The sequence below is a fragment of the Chelon labrosus genome (genome assembly GCF_963514085.1).
Source record: "Chelon labrosus genome assembly, chromosome: 6".
Lineage (NCBI taxonomy): Eukaryota > Metazoa > Chordata > Actinopteri > Mugiliformes > Mugilidae > Chelon > Chelon labrosus.
The window spans coordinates 29,661,629-29,678,591 of NC_140342.1; the positions used below are offsets into that span (position 1 = coordinate 29,661,629).

General features: G+C 45.2%; 2 protein-coding genes across 2 annotated transcripts; one reads left to right on the forward strand and one right to left on the reverse strand.

Annotated features, from left to right (window-relative positions):
* Nucleotides 1-786: 786 nt before the first annotated feature.
* Nucleotides 787-7,012, reverse strand: LOC311489719 (uncharacterized protein). Its single transcript, XM_084546932.1, has 2 exons — nt 6,874-7,012; nt 787-4,148 (listed from the first exon to the last, which is right to left on the reverse strand). Exons 1-2 carry the CDS (start codon nt 6,923-6,925, stop codon nt 2,140-2,142), a joined length of 2,061 nt encoding a protein of 686 aa, XP_084403058.1. The 5' UTR covers nt 6,926-7,012; the 3' UTR covers nt 787-2,139.
* A 1,454-nt stretch (nt 7,013-8,466) lies between these two features.
* nmnat2 (nicotinamide nucleotide adenylyltransferase 2) lies at nt 8,467-16,367 on the forward strand (the record flags this gene model as incomplete). The annotated part of the gene is made up of 11 exons (XM_084545823.1): nt 8,467-8,551; nt 9,846-9,934; nt 12,260-12,327; nt 13,076-13,154; nt 13,239-13,365; nt 13,475-13,555; nt 14,050-14,094; nt 14,208-14,284; nt 15,256-15,357; nt 15,436-15,503; nt 16,265-16,367. 11 exons carry the CDS (start codon nt 8,467-8,469, stop codon nt 16,365-16,367), a joined length of 924 nt encoding a protein of 307 aa, XP_084401949.1.
* Nucleotides 16,368-16,963: the final 596 nt, after the last annotated feature.

Consider the following 16,963-nt stretch of genomic DNA (forward strand, 5'->3'; position numbering starts at 1 on the left):
GATTATACACTGATAAAACATGTTGAAATACATAAACTCATAAAACTCATTAACTCAAACAAAAGCCTAAATAAAACTTAAATTAAATTTATATTTATTTATTAAAATTATATGCAATGAAACGTAAAATAAATTCAAAAATAAAATAAATTGTATATAAATAGCAATAAATAAAAAAATATATAAAATATAAATTATGGATATAATATATATATACTTCTGTCTCTAGTTCTTTTTTGCTTATACAATTTTTTTTACCTTTATTTCATTTTAATCGTATTTTATTTTATTTGAATCTTGTTTTATTTGATCTTTCTGTTACTTGTGGTTCCTCAGAGTGTTTTTTATGTGCCACTCAGCTACTGAGACCCTTGTGGATGAATAAAGTCTAAGGCTAAATAAAATCAAACTGATGAAGAAAAAATAAAAATATACATTAACAAATGATGAAATAAATAAATAAAATATATAGAAAAACAAAACAAGATAAGCAGGATAATAAAAAGAACAATCTTCTAACTTCTCCTCAGTCTGGATCAGTCTCTGACTCAAACAGTCCCTCTGCCGCCCTCTGCCGGTGCAAACAGCACACTGCTTCACTCCAGCCAGTCTGAATCCTACAAGCTAAGCTAACTAATGCTAACCTCAAAGAAAGAACAGTAGAAGTTGTTTGATTCAAATATCTCCAGAGCAGCAGCATTCAGTTTTTTACCATTAGTACTATTTATTTGTTTTCTAGTCGGTTAATAAAGTAGAACACTGAAATAAAACCACAACGTTGTTTAAAGATTAAATATTTATTGATCCTGATGGAGTTTCAGTGTCCAGAGGAAGTCACAGGTCAACATGCACCGAATACAAACTGATTATGATAAATATGTACGGCTATAAAATGAATATATACCATAAATACAACGATGAGATATACAAATGTAAACATGATATATACGAATATAAAAACATGGAGTAAACATGAGATATAGTGTTTATATGTAAGAGTCAGAGCAGAACAAAACTAATACTGCATCATCTAGTAGCATCAGTACAGACAGGTCACTAGCTAGCATGCTAATAATACCACGTATAAAAACGTCTAATAAAATGTGTAGAAATGTATATATACATACACACATATATAATGCAACTTAAATGTTTTAGTGTTTTTTCTACATTTCTGAATAAAAATGATTCAAAACATCAACAGATTTTCACAGATTTCCTGAAAGTCGACAAAGAGAAGAACCACACACAGGAAACAGAGATATGAGACTAAAATGAGCCAATATTACATATCAGAGAGGAGCTCCTCCAGGATCCAATCAGAGTCCATGTGTTCAGAAGTGTCTCCATCAATGTAATGAGACTCAGGTGTGGTTCAGTTCCTGGTTTAGTTTCAATAAATCAGGGATTTGTCTCAGTCTGATCTTCACAATACATGTTTGTGGACAAAGGAGCTTTCTGAGGAGCTCAGAGAAAGAGTTGTTGTTGCTCATCAGGCTGGAAAAGGTTCCAGAACCATCTCTAAAGAGTTTGGAACCCTCAAATAATCCACAGTCAGACAGATTGAAGACGACTGTTCCCCTCCACAGGAGTGGTCCACCAACAAAGATCACTCCATAATAGTCTGAGAGGTCCCAGAGGATCCTCTCAGACTATTATGACGACTGATCAGCAGTTACCAGAAACATTTAGTCACAAGGAGGAAATGATAAGTAACATTGGCTCATTTCAGTCTAATGGTTCTGTTCCATGTGTTCACTGGGTTCTTTGTCGTCGTTCAGGACTTGTGCTGATGTTTTACTTGTTATGCTACAATATATAAGAATATAAAAATATGGAATAAACATCAGATATATATCGTGTGGATATATATATATATATATAAATATAAATATTCAAAGTGCTTCTGGAGGATTCGCCACATATCCACAGCTCAGTCTACCGACCTCAGACAGTGTGAGATGCAGTAAACTCACATGATGGTTGTTGAAGCACAGTCAGATCTGAAACACTGATTTTTTTCTTTTAAACAAAGGTTTAGACAAACACTGGAACAAAAACACTTTGTTCGACTGGTGGAGTTCCTCAGGGAATCTACCTGGGTCCTCTGTGGTTCCCACTTTCTTTAGCACCAGTGCTTCAGGACGGTGGCTGCTCAGCTGTGTGCGTCTTCATGTGGACGAGCAAACTGTGACTTTTGCTGAAGGTTTTCCCGCATGTTTCACACCAGTACGGTCTCTCGCCCGTGTGCGTCCTCTTGTGCTGCAGCAGCGTCCAACTCCGCCGGTAGCTTTTACCGCAGGTTTTACAAGAGTACGGTTTCTCTCCTGTGTGCGTCCTCGTGTGCACGGTTAAATGAATATTACGACTGAATCGCTTCCCACACACTTTACAAGAGTAAGGCTTCTCACCTGTGTGGGTCTTGATGTGTCCGACCAGACTGCCGCAGTGACTGAACCGTTTCCCACAGGTCTTGCAACAGTACGGCTTCTGGCCCGTGTGGATCCTCATGTGGACCTTTAAGGCGCAGTTGTACCTAAATTTCTTTCCGCACATTTCGCAGGTGAAAGGCTTCTCACCTGTGTGCGTCCTCATGTGTGAGATCAGGTTACTGCTGCGACTGAAGCATTTCCCACATGTTTTGCAGCAGTGTGGCTTCTCACTGGTGTGGATCGTTGAATGCTTCGTGAACACTGACAAGTCAAAGAATTTTTTCCCGCAGATTTTACAGGAGTACGGCGTCTCACCTGTGTGAGTTCCTACGTGGACTTTCAGGTCATACTTGTACCTAAAGTACTGACCGCACATTTCACAGCTGTACGGCATCTCACCTGAGTGAGTCCTTATGTGGACCGTCAGATTAACGCTCTGACTGAACCGCTTCCCACAAGTTTCACAACTATACGGCTTCTCACCTGTGTGCGTCCTCATGTGGGCGCTCAGGTGACTGCTCCGGCTGAAGCTTTTACCACAGGTTTCACAGGAGAACGGCTTCTCACCTGTGTGAGTCCTGTGATGTATCTTCATTAAATACATGAACTTAAAGGTTTTCCCACAGACGTCACAGATCACAGACTTTTTACCTGAGTCAGAATCACTCTGACTCTCTGACACGGACTCTCTGGCGCTGCATGTGGGGCAAGGCGCTGGTCTCTCCCCGGTCTGAGAACCCTTGTGAACGGTCTCCTGAACTCTTTCACTGAAGGTTTTGCCGCATGTTTCACAAGACGACGACTTCTCATCGCTGTGAATCCTCATGTGGAAAGTCAAACCTCCGCTGTGAGTGAAACTCTCGCCGCATGTTTTGCAGGAGTACGGCTTCTCCCCGGTGTGAGCCCTCATGTGGACGTTCAGATGATGCCTCAGGCTGAATCGTCTCTCGCATATTTCACAACAGTACGGCTTCTCCTCTCTGTGGATCGCTGTGTGTTGTGTGAACTCAGACAAGTCAAAGAACGTTTTCCCACAGGTCTTGCAAAGGTACGGCTTCTCACCGGTGTGAGCCCTCATGTGGATTTTCACGTCATACTGATACCTAAAGCTTTTACCACATGTTTCACAAGAGTACGGTTTCTCCCCCGTGTGACTTCTGTAGTGAATCTTCATCTTGGACTTAAACCTGAAGGTTTTTCCACAGACGTCACATGTTACAGGCTTTCTACCTGCGTCAGTATCACTCTGACTCTCTGACATGGGAGAGATGTCCACGTTGTTCCTGTGTCTTGTGTCTCTGTGACGTCTCTTCTTTGGTTTCAGCTCTACATTTCTAGTTGATCCTGAGTCTACATGTTTGCTTCCTTCCTGATCTGAGTCCTCAGCTACAGGAGAGATGTTAGAGAGGAGCTGGTCACTGTTTGGTTCTGGTTCAATGTGCTCAGTCTCCTCATCAGTAGGAGTCTCCATCAAGGAATCAGTCTCCTGCTTCACCACAAGATGTTCTACCTCCTGACTGCTGCAGAGTTCCTCTTGTTCCTCTTTAATCTGTAGAAGTTCTGGTTCCTGAAGTTCCTCTTTAATCTGTGGAGGTTCTGGTTCCTCTGGTTCCTCTTTAATCTGTGGAGGTTCTGGTTCCTCCTGGTCCAGACTGGAGTTCCTCTCCAGGTCACTGAGAAGCTCCTCCTCCTTGCAGACATGTTGCTGTGATAGATCTGGAGGAACAAAGAGACAGAACATGAACGTGTCAAACTAAATAAATGTCTCAGTGGTATCAACCTTTCCTCAGAGAACACTAAACACGTCTCAGCTACAGCGTTCCTCCACAACAACATTCCTCTTCTATTCTATTATTTCTATCACAGGAAAGAGTCGACGTTAAGACTGTGACGCTGTGACGTCTCTGGGGGACACGTTAAGACTGTGACGCTGTGACGTCTCTGGGGGACACGTTAAGACTGTGACGCTGTGACGTCTCTGGGGGACACGTTAAGACTGTGACGCTGTGACGTCTCTGGGGGACACGTTAAGACTGTGACGCTGTGACGTCTCTGGGGGACACGTTAAGACTGTGACGCTGTGACGTCTCTGGGGGACACGTTAAGACTGTGATGTCTCTGGGGGACACGTTTAGACTGTGACGCTGTGATGTCTCTGGGGGACACGTTAAGGGGACACGTTAAGACTGTGACGCTGTGACGTCTCTGGGGGACACGATGGACGAACTAAGGATTTGGATCCGAACACAAAGGATGCAGACGGACTGTTGATGTATCTGGCAGCGTGTTGGAGCTAGCGTGCTGCTAAGCAGTGTTAGCTTTGTCTGGATAAGGATGTCTGGCGTTAGCTTATCTGGTCTCAGTTAGCGTTAGCTACCAGAGCTAGCTAGCTGCTACTAGCCCTGTGGCTACAGATGAGGAGGAAGGAGCATCACTCTGATATCTCTGCAGCCTCCATCACGTCACTAAGAGAACGATGAAGATAAAGAAGAAGAACTTTACTAGCTCCATGAAGCTGTTGACCTCTGACCTCTGACCTTTGACAGAAACCCACCAACATCTCAGAACTGAAGTGGTTCTGTTCTGAGGAATGGGCTAAAATTCCTCCAAGCTGCTGTAGACCACTGATCAGCTGTTACAGAAACATTTAGTGACAAGGAGGTCACAGCAGATACTGGACACAAGGAGGACATGATATGTAATATTGGCTCATTTTACTCTAATGTTTATGTGTTCTATTGTGTTCTATTGGGTTCTATTTGTCTACTCTCAGGACTGAAACAGAGTCTGAAACCTTCAGAACCGGGTCAGACCCATCAGCTTGAGGCTGGCCGGGTCTCAGAGAGGAGAGGAGGACTCTGCTCCTGGACCTCTTCACTACGATCTAATAAAACTATTTACAATGACAAGAGTCAGGGTCTCTGTGGAACCGATGTACTCACTTTAAAAACATCTGCAGACTCACCTGGACCAGACCAGACTAGACCAGACCAGACCAGACCAGACCAGACCAGATTAGACTAGACCAGACCAGACCAGACCAGACCAGACTAGACTAGACTCACCCAGACCAGACTAGACCAGACCAGATCAGACCAGACTCACCTAGACCAGACCAGACCAGACCAGACTCACCTAGACCAGACTAGACCAGACCAGGCCAGATTACACTAAACCAGACTCACCTAGACCAGACCAGACCAGATTAGACTAGACCAGACCAGACCAGACCAGACTATACTCACCCAGACCAGACCAGACTCACCTAGACCAGACCAGACTAGACTTAACCAGACCAGACCAGACCAGACCAGACTAGACCAGACCAGACCAGACTAGACTCACCTAGACCAGACCAGACTAGACTAAATCAGACCAGACCAGACCAGACTAGACTAGACTAGACTAGACTAGACTAGACTAGACTAGACTAAACCAGACCAGACCAGACCAGACCAGACCAGATTAGACTAGACTAGACTAGACTAGACTAGACTAGACCAGACTAGACCAGACCAGACCAGATTAGACTAAACCAGACCAGATTAGACCAGTCCAGACTAGACCAGTCCAGACTAGACCAGACTCACCTAGACCAGACCAGACCAGACTAGACCAGACCAGAGTCACCTAGACCAGACTAGACCAGACTCACCTAGACCAGACCAGACCAGACTAGACCAGACTCACCTAGACCAGACCAGACCAGACCAGACTAGAGTCACCTAGACCAGACTAGACCAGACTCACCTAGACCAGACCAGACCAGACCAGATTAGACCAGACTAGACAGACTAGATAGACTAGATAGACCAGACTAAACCAGACCAAACCAGACTAGGCCAGATAGACCAGACCAGACCAGACGAGATTAGACCAGACTAGATTAAAATAAACCAGACTAGACTAGGACTAGACTAGATTTAACTACATTAGTCCAGACTAGATTAAAGTCTAGTCTGGTATAATTAAAGCAGACCAGACTAGACTAAACCAGACCAGATGAAACTAAACCAGACTAGACTAGACCTGGTCCAGGAGCTGTAAATGCTGCAGGACTCATTAAACGTGTCCACAGCGCCACCTGCTGTCAGATCCAGGACGCTGTCTCGTTGAGACCAACAGTAGAAGTGGACTAGTTGGGACCAGTCCCTACAAACCATTCCAGACTAGTCCAGGACAGCTGATCGACACAACACAGCCGGAAGTTGAGCGTCTTGTAGCATCAAGCTAGCATAGCATGATGCTAGCAGCCGGTCAGTCAGCTGACTCATCCATGTGACAGCTCCGTGGGTCCTGACACGTGTCACAGTGTCTTCATGGTCCACGGACACAGAAACAATCCGAGTATTAACGGGGAGGCTCGACGTCTCTGTCTTCTACTAGTCAGACTGGCTAGCGCGGCTAGGCTAACAGCGGCTAATGCTAGCGCTAATGTTACCTTTGAGGACATGAGCGTTGGACCTGGACGTCTCTGTCTCAGCTGAAGACATCGTTCCTTCAACAGCTCAGAGATTTATCTGCGACACGACGACACAACGTCCTCCAGCTCAGTCCACACACACACAAACACAACACAGCTAACGGCCCCTCAAAACGAAACACTTCCGCCGGATGTCCCGCCGTCACGGTCCGGCGGAGAACCGAGGCTGACTTTTGGTTCCGCTCTACTTTTAAATCTTTAGTCAGATCATTAATAAAATGTTTGTCATTGAGTCAAATAAAATAAAATAAAATAAAATAAAATGAAATAAAATAAAATAAAATAAAATAAAATGAAATAAAATAAAATAAAATAAAATGAAATGAAATGAAATGAAATGAAATAAAATAAAATAAAATAAAATAAAATAAAACAAAATAAAATGAAATGAAATGAAATGAAATGAAATAAAATAAAAGACATGCTGGTTAGGTTCATTGGTGATTCTAAATTGGCAGTCTTAAGACATTTCTTTTTAGCAAAGCTTTTGGTCCCCTTTAGATGTTTTTTTTAAACCTTTTCTTCTTCTTTTTAACCTGTAGCACTTTGTGATCTTTGATGTAAAGTGCATTATAAATAAAATGTATTATTATTATTATGTAGGTGTGAGTGTCTCTCTGTGTTAGCTCTGGGATAGACTGGAGACCTGTCCAGGGTGGACCCCCCCTCTAGACCAATGACAGCTGGGATAGACTGGAGACCTGTCCAGGGTGGACCCCCCCCCCCCCCCCCCAGACCAATGACAGCTGGGATAGACTGGAGACCAAACGGAATGTCACTGTATTATTATATAATGACAATAAAGCTTCTATTCTATATTCAGGATGAAACAGGATGACCAGACCACACTATACCAGACTAGACCAGAGTAGACTATACCAGACTAGTCTACACCAGACTAGACCGGACCAGACCAGACTAGACTAGACCAGACTAGACCAGACTAGACCGGACCAGACCAGACTAGACTAGACCAGACTAGACTACACTAGACTAGACTAGAACAGACTAGTCTAGTTTAGTCTAGTCTGGTATAGTGAGATCAAGTCTAGTCTAGTCTAGTCTAGTCTAGTCTAGTCTTGTCTGGTCTAGTCTAGTCTGGTGTAGTCTGGTCTAGTCTAGTCTAGTCTGGTCTTAGTTTGCATCCATCTTTATTTGTCTTCTTTTTCTTCCATGTCAGATTTCCCAGAATCCTCTTGTGTTCAGGTTAAATATTCAGGTTTTTGTTTTACTCCTTCAAACCTCTCGGTCCACTCAGGACCCCCTGTCTCTTTGTGCTGGTCTCCGGGGTCCCTGGACCTGTCCCCCCTCCTTCCAGCTCGTTTCCACGGAGCTGTGTGACGCTGTGACGCAGTAACGGAGCCGTTAAAGCCACAGAGAGACCGGAGCTCGGTGTCAGTGTCTCTTTAAGAGTCCTCAGCTTCCTGCCGCAGACTCTCTCTCTCTCTCTCTCTCTCTCTCTCTCTCTCTCTCTGCGGCGGCTGCCTTTCCTCAGACAGAACCACAGGACCGGGACCGGAGCGGACCGGAACACGGGAGACTGGAAGAACCATGACAGAAAGCTCCAAGACCCACGTCATCCTGCTGTCCTGCGGCAGCTTCAACCCCATCACCAAGGGACACATCCATATGTTCGGTGAGCGTCTGGCTCTGGGGGCCGGGGGATGGGGAGGGTACCCGGGGAGGAGGAGGGGGTGTTTTTAGGGAGATGGAGATCAATAGGAACCCGTTAGTGTTGGCTCTGGTGATCAGAATCTCAGCCGAACCTTAAAACGGCAGAAATACGAACGGAGTCTGGTGGGTGGCGTTAGGCCGCTGTCCAGCAGGGTGGTGCTGAAATGGGCGACGGCTCCGACACGAAACCAGGACAGAGGCAGAGAGAGGAGACGACAGGGGACGAACCCGAGCTCCGAGAGGCTCCGAGAGGCTCCGAGAGGCTCCGAGTGGCCTGTGGCGTAGCCCAGAACCGAACCAGGACCAGGACCAGGACCAGGACCAGAGCCACTGGTTCCTGCGTCACTAGGAGACCAAACAGGAAGATGAATAATTTCTGATGTAACAACACAAACAAACATGGAGTCTGACAGATGACAGATGTGTTACAGATGTTCACCAGGAGGCTCCAGGTCTTAGTTTATTATCTGGATGATTGAATTGTTGTTTAATTCCAGTCACAGTTTGAGTTTTGATCATTTTCTGTTTCCTGTTTTGTTTTGAAGCCTCAGTCTCAGTCAGTCAGCTCCACTTCCTGTGTTGTTGCCTCCTCAGTTTATTTTCTTTCTGTTGAATCTTCTTGTGAACAATCCTCTGAAGGCTGCTGTGATGATGATGATGATAAGAGAGGAGGAAGATGAGGCTCCTTCTCAGGGACAAGTGACGACACCTGATGACACCTCTACGTCTATAAAAACAGCAACAATAATTAAAACATGTGATTAATCTAAAGCAGGAAGCGTCATTTTTATTCCTTAAAATCTTTAATCGTGTCAGTATCTCAGTTTCTCAGATGAGTTTAAAAGTAAAAACTAAATCTACTTGTTCAACTTTCATCGTCTCTAAATCTGAAATGGAAATGATCAGACAGGAAAGGAACGGCAGCCATTTTGGATTATTAATCGTTAAAAGTGAAAATAAAACGGAGATCATTACAGATCATGAGTCAGACTGAAACAGTAACTGTCTCGTTAGCGTCTCTGTCGCCGTGGCAACAAAATGCTCTGTGTGTTAGAAGGAACCATAGCCTGAAGACAAAACTCTGGGATTTACTGCCACGTTGACTCCTGACAGACTGTGTTCCTGATCCTGGAGGTGGGGGTGTGTGTGGGGGGGGGGGGGGGTTGATGGGGGTGGGAGGGGGCTCATTGCCACTGCTGTAGTTTATAGTATTCCAGATGTTTCATTGGTCTCACCTTCGTTTCTTGTCTCTCCAGAAAGAGCCAGAGAATATCTGCATAAAACCGGTCGTTTCATCGTGATCGGAGGAATCATTTCACCGGTGCACGACTCCTACGGGAAACCTGTGAGTAGAGACGACGACGTTCACACTGTTTATTTAACCCTTAAAGCATCACCTCCTCCAACCAATCAGATGACCTGCATGACTGCTGTGACTCTTCTGTCCATCACCACATTAAGCCCCGCCCACATGATCTGATTGGTCCAGCAGATCTTTGCTGGAGCAGAGTCAGTTCCCAACAGAGAGACTCCAGATAAATGTTCAGGTCGAAGAGCAACAAGTAAAGCAGAGCATGAAGTCGACAGGAAACAACAGGAACAGTTGAACACAGACTCTACTGAGAGAACGTCTGAAGAAACAGGTGAACTGATGAGAATCATACGAGCTAGACACCTGGAGACATGGAGACATGGGGACATGGACACCTGGAGACATGGACACATGGAAACATGGAGACATGGAAACATGGAGACATGGACACCTGGAGACATGGAGACATGGAAACATGGAGACATGGAAACATGGAGACATGGAGACATGGAGACATGGACACCTGGCGACATGGACACCTGGAAACATGGAGACATGGAAACATGGAGACATGGAGACATGGAGACATGGAGACAACACAAAGAGACAAAGAGAAGGTTTCTCTGGAATCATGGGAGACATCAGAAGCAGCTGGTAGCTGTCACGGTATCTCCACTCTGGTCTGCATCAGATCAGCATCAGAGGAGCTCAGCTGCAGAGAAGCAAAGACGAGATGGAGGAACATCGGTCTAGAACAAAACTTTACCTGGAGAACCTTTACTGGAGGGTTCTTCTAAAAGTCGACATTACAGCCGAGCTGATGAAGATGACGACTGAGGGTGGGATCAACAACGTTACAGGACTAGAAGACTGACTGACCTCCTCATCTACACGGTAATAGTGAAGGAAAGTTGATCTGGAGTCTCTCTGATGGGACCTGATGCTGATCCGGCCAATCAGATAGTGTGGGCGGGGCTTAATGTGGTGGTGGACAGAAGAGGAACACTAGTCATACAGGTCATCTGATTAGTTGGAGGACTGTAGAGGTGTTTCTGATTCTGAGAAGAACTGATTCTGGACACAGATGATGAGTGACTGCCTGGTTCTGTCTGGTTCTGCTTGGTTCTGCTTGGTTCTGCCTGGTTCTGGTTGGTTCTGCCTGGTTCTGCTTGGTTCTGCCTGGTTATGTCTGGTTCTGTCTGGTTCGACCTGGTTCTGCCTGGTTCTGCTTGGTTCTGCCTGGTTCTGTCTGGTTCTCCCTGGTTCTGTCTGGTTCTGCCTGGTTCTGCTTGGTTCTGCTTGGTTCTGCCTGGTTCTGTCTGGTTCTGTCTGGTTCTGCCTGGTTCTGCTTGGTTCTGCCTGGTTCTGCTTGGTTCTGCCTGGTTCTGTCTGGTTCTGGTTGGTTCTGACTGGTTCTGCTTGGTTCTGCCTGGTTCTGCCTGGTTCTGCTTGGTTCTGTCTGGTTCTGCTTGGTTCTGCCTGGTTCTGCCTGGTCTTGCCTGGTTCTTCCTGGTTCTGCTTGGTTCTGCCTGGTTCTGCCTGGTTCTGCTTGGTTCTGTCTGGTTCTGCTTGGTTCTGCTTGGTTCTGCCTGGTTCTGCCTGGTCTTGCCTGGTTCTGCCTGGTTCTGCTTGGTTCTGCCTGGTTCTGCCTGGTTCTGCTTGGTTCTGCTTGGTTCTGCCTGGTTCTGTCTGGTTCTGCCTGGTTCTGCCTGGTTCTGCTTGGTTCTGCCTGGTTCTGCCTGGTTCTGCTTGGTTCTGTCTGGTTCTGCTTGGTTCTGCTTGGTTCTGCCTGGTTCTGCCTGGTCTTGCCTGGTTCTGCCTGGTTCTGCTTGGTTCTGCCTGGTTCTGCCTGGTTCTGCTTGGTTCTGCTTGGTTCTGCCTGGTTCTGCCTGGTTCTGCTTGGTTCTGCCTGGTTCTGCCTGGTTCTGCCTGGTTCTGCTTGGTTCTGCCTGGTTCTGCCTGGTTCTGCTTGGTTCTGCTTGGTTCTGCCTGGTTCTGCCTGGTTCTGCCTGGTTCTGCTTGGTGCAGCAGCTCACTGATATATCTTTCAGATCACATGACAGTGTTTGCAGCTGCAGCCCTCGGCAGCTTCCTGCTGGAATTAATGAAGGTCTTGTCCTACTTTTTCTCTGCCTCCATAGAAACACATGAATAATAGATGCTCCACAAATCTACTTTCAGCAGCATCAGGAATCTTTGTTCGTTCCAAACGTGTGTTTTTTTTCCCCCCGATGTGAACATGACTTCACACGGAGGCAGCACTAGACTCAGTTTATCGGTTCTGAAGCACAATTCTTAATATTTGAGTCCAGATGTTTGAGTCCAGATGTTTGAGTCCAGATCTTTCTGTGTCTCCAGGGTCTGGTTCCCAGCAGACATCGTCTCACCATGTGTCAGCTGGCCGTCCAGTCATCTGACTGGATCAGGTGAGATCGTCCTTCAGAGAATCTATTAATAGAGACGTCACTTCCTGCTGAGTGTTTCACATTAAAAGCCTCCCAGGGTTCTGTGTTTGAGTTTTTCATCTTATTTTCTTTATTCTCTGATTTTTTAAAAGGTCGGTGAAGGTCAGAGATTTAACTTAAATTAAAAGACAGTTTATTGGTAGATGAAATGATTTACATCCTCACAGAGCTGATTAACACCAAGTCTGCCTTTTGGCGGCCATTTCCAAAATGTCCGCCTACATGATCTTTCCATTTTTTTTCAGGGAATTCTTTGTGAATGTTGAAAAGGTAGATGTTATATTCATTGAAGCAACATATGATTACTTCATACAAGTAATATGGTAAAATCAGATATGATACAGCAGCTGTACAAGACAAACAATAATTCATTTAAAATGTCATCTTTCATATTAGTGGAATGTTTAGATATTTATATGTGATTAATCTTTAGCTGTAACACAATAAATTATCATAACCTACAGAATATATTTAATATTTCAGAGAAGACATTTGTTTTTTTAGTTTGAACAAGGACAGAAATATAAAGGTCATAAAAACTTATCAGTTCTAAAATAATATGAAGTAAATGTGATCAGTAAATTTCAAACATGATACAAAATAAAAACAAAATGTTAACTTGAAAATAAACTCGGGCATCAGGCTCTTAATGTGAAAGGGCAGCAGGAAGTTGTATTGGGTGGCTGTTAATGTGGTGGTGCTGGTGCAGGGTGGACCCCTGGGAGTGTTACCAGGACACCTGGCAGCCCACCTGCAGCGTCCTGGAGCATCACCGCGACCTCATGAAGGTGAGTTTGAACACGCTTAGACTAAGAGACAAAGACTCATGTGTCCAAATATAAAAACCTTTAAATCCTGTGTCCGTCCCTCAGAGAGTCACCGGCTGCATCCTATCCAACGTCAACACACCGTCTACCACTCCTGTGATTGGTCAGCCACAGAACCAGGCCCCGCCCATTTACCAGAACCACAACAACATGAATCACAAGCCCACAGCTGGTGAGTCAGACTCAAGCTCCGCCCACACCATGATGATGATGGTGATGATGATGATGATGATGATGATGGTGATGATGATGATGATGATGAAGATCTTCTCTGTCCTCAGTTAAACTCTGGGGGAAGATCAGTGAGAGTTTGGGTAAAATCTGCTGCGTCCATCCACACATCGAACGCTTCACCTTCGTCGGTAAGAAATCGATCAATCAAATGTTTCCATGGCAACACGTGTTTACATCACAACATCAATCACTGTAGAACTTTACTGATGAAGACAATGAAGAGGAGCATCACATCTACTGGAATCAAAAGAGAAGAAGAAGAAGGAGCAGGAAGAGAATAAGTAGTAGTAGTAGTAGTAGTAGTAGTATCTCCTCCTCTTCCTCCTCCATGTCCTCCTCCTCTTCCTCCTCCATGTCCTCCTCCATGTCCTCCTATAGAGTCTTAGAAGACGACCAAGATGCCTCCACGTCTCCATTGTCTCTGTCCACATAGATTCCATCTTGGTTCATCTTGTTTTTCTACCTCCATGTTTCTGTCCCTCACCTGATGATGATTAGTAGAGGTTACCATGGTTACCACCACCACTACCTCTCCTCCTCCTCCATCAGTCTGAGGTTTTAATCTGATATTTACTGAAGCTGAACTAAACCTTAATGTGTAACTGTGTCTGTCTGGTCTCAGATGAAAACGCTAACCTGGGGACAGCGATGCGATACGAGGAGATCGGTGAGTGTTGGTTGGTCAGACCCAACGGCGTCGTCTGGTTCTCCTCGGTGTTTCCGGTAAACCTGTCGTTTACTGAGCTCGTCTCTCTCCTCCTGCCTGTTCGTTGTCTGTAGAGTTACGCATCTTGCTCCTGTGTGGCAGTGACCTCCTGGAGTCCTTCTGCATCCCTGGCCTGTGGAAGGACAGTGATGTAAGCTCACCGTGACCCCGCCCCTTTGACCTGTTTACCCCGCCCACCCCAACATGTAGCCCCGCCCCCTTTACCTATCTCCCTGGCGTAAAGATCAACACGTTGTTGACAAAGGAAGCAGCTGCAGCGTTAATCATCTAACCGCCAGTTAGCTACGTTAGCATTAGCTCGTCATGATTTAAAGGTGTAAAACACTTTAACACAACAGTCTAAAGTTGTTTTGGTTCTGGTCGTTGATGATTGAGACGTTGCAGCAAACTTTCCTGCGTCAACAACTGCAGCGGTGAACGCAGAGTGACTTCCTGTTTCACCTGTGATCAGGTGATCAGACTTTAACTGACTGCAGGTGTTTCTCCATCCACATGTTTTTATGTTGGGACATAAAAACTCTGAGTGTTGACCCTTTGTTGGCCGTCTGATTGGTCTGCTGACTTCCTGTGTTACTGTTGCTAGGTTAGACACAACAACAACTACTACACTACAGCTTTAAACCACAGCAGTGGTAATGTGCTGAGTTTTTAATGACCATACAACTCCTGTTCCACGTCCTGTTCATGACATTTTGAATTTGTTCAAAATAAAAGACATTAAGCTTCATATTATGAGTAAAAGAAAAAGAAACGTGTGGCTATAACTGTTAGCATGACTGCTAACATTAGCTGTCTCACCTCCATTTTTCCTCTGGACTCTGTGATTACAGGGTTTCAGTGTTTGTTTGTGTAACCTAGCAACACTAACACAGGAAGTCAAAGCGTTGGAGGCCTCTGATTGGTGGACAGCAGACCAATCAGAAGCCTGACAAAGAGTCAATTGTCTTGACGAACCAACATTCATTAAAAATGTCTGGATGGAAACGTTCCCTGATTCATCAACTGGAGTTTGATCTGAAAACGTTGACGTCAGACTGAGCCACTAGTCGTTGAGCTCATGATCTGAAGCTGAAGTCCTGACCGTCGCGTTTCTTCTTTCAGATGGAGGTGATCGTGGGGGATTTTGGGATCGTGGTGGTTCCTCGTGACGGCGTCGACACAGAGAAGATCATGAATCACTCGTCCATTCTCCGCAAGTTCAAGGTCAGCGCTGCGTTTCACCGCTCAGCTCCTGGTCAACCAGGGCAAATAACGTCAGCTGATCTCTGCTCTTGGTTTCAGGACAACATCATCGTGGTGAAAGATGCGACGAACCATCCAATGGCCATCGTTAGCTCCACCAAGAGCAGGTGGGATTAAAGATATTAAACACAGACGATATTTCCCTCCATGTTGGTCCTGTATCTGTAGTCGCGAGTGTTGGTTCTCCACTGTAAGGGAGGTGAACATCACCTGAAAACACCAAATCAATCAGGAACATCTCCAGAACCATCAGGTCCATGTTCCTGACCCTGGTCTCCATGGACCCTGGTCTCTATGACCCTGGTCTCAATGGACCCTGGTCTCCATGGACCCTGGTCTCTATGACCCTGGTCTCCATGATCCTGGTCTCTATGGACCCTGGTCTATATGACCTTGGTATGACAGGGAAACCAGTCACCAGGACATGCTAATTATTTTTATAAAGCTATAACTGAGTACAGAACAGTGACACTGACCTAGTCATGTGTAGTACCACCATGAGTCAACTAGATGGAGACAAAGGACCATGTTTGAAATCGATTATCAGATTCTATCAGTCCAGTCACCATGTGGTTCATGGTTGATGTAGAATCATGAGGATAGACTCTAAAGGACAGAAGATAATAAAACTAGATCAGTTACATTTGTTGATGAAATATTGAGACAAAAGAAAAAACTCTGACATGACGACTGAGAAAGTCAAGGTTTGTGTGGACGGTCTTAACTCCTCTTTCATTCCTTCAGCCTCCTTCATGTATTTGGAAAAAAAACATAATTAGTAAACATCCAGACAGACTGTGGTGTTTGTACTGCTGGTATCAGATGAACATATGTATAATGTTGTGGTTTAAACTCTCTCCTCCTTCAGACTGGCCCTGCAGCACGGTGACGGCCACGTGGTGGACTACCTGAGTCAGCCCGTCATCGACTACATCCTGCAGAGTCAGCTGTACATCAACGCATCAGGATAGAGTCGCACCTGGTCGCATGAAAACAGGGAGAGTTTGGGTGTTGGGGGGAGGGTGGGGGTTACCTACAACCATCATCTATATAAATAATATAACCTCTCCTCCTCCTTCAAACTAAAACATCCTCGTCTGTCTTCTGTGTCAAACATTTACTCTTCTTTGAGCTGGAGCATTTCCTCCTTCTGTCTGTGTCATGTGACCATCAGGTGGGGTGGGGTGGGAGTGGGGGTGGGGGTGGGGGGACGTAAAGAGGTGACAGCAGCGTTTTCTCTCTCAGTTTCTTTGTTAAAGTTCAGGATGCATGACACTCAGCCGGGCATGCTCAGTGTGAAACTCTTCTTCTGTATCAGACCGACCAGCGACAGGGTGACGGAGGAAATGATGAAACTCTGATAATGTGCAGCGAAAAGGTTTCTCTAGCCCAAAAGATCAAAACTATTTAAAGTCCCTGAATATCACCTGTGTTTATTTAAACTGTGATTTAGATCTAAAAATGAAATGAGGTTTTATTTATCTTCTGTTTCCATCCTGACTGCTGCTTTACTTGGTTGGAGAAAGATGGAAAACACAGATTATCATTGACTTTGAAAGTGAAACCA

Bases quoted from the DNA above. Each gene is read 5' to 3' on its own strand.
- LOC311489719 (XM_084546932.1), bottom strand. From the start codon at position 6,925: ATGTCTTCAGCTGAGACAGAGACGTCCAGGTCCAACGCTCATGTCCTC. The intron at 4,149-6,873 runs GTAACATTAGCG...TTGTTCCTCCAG, and splicing joins CAACGCTCATGTCCTCAAAG to ATCTATCACAGCAACATGTC.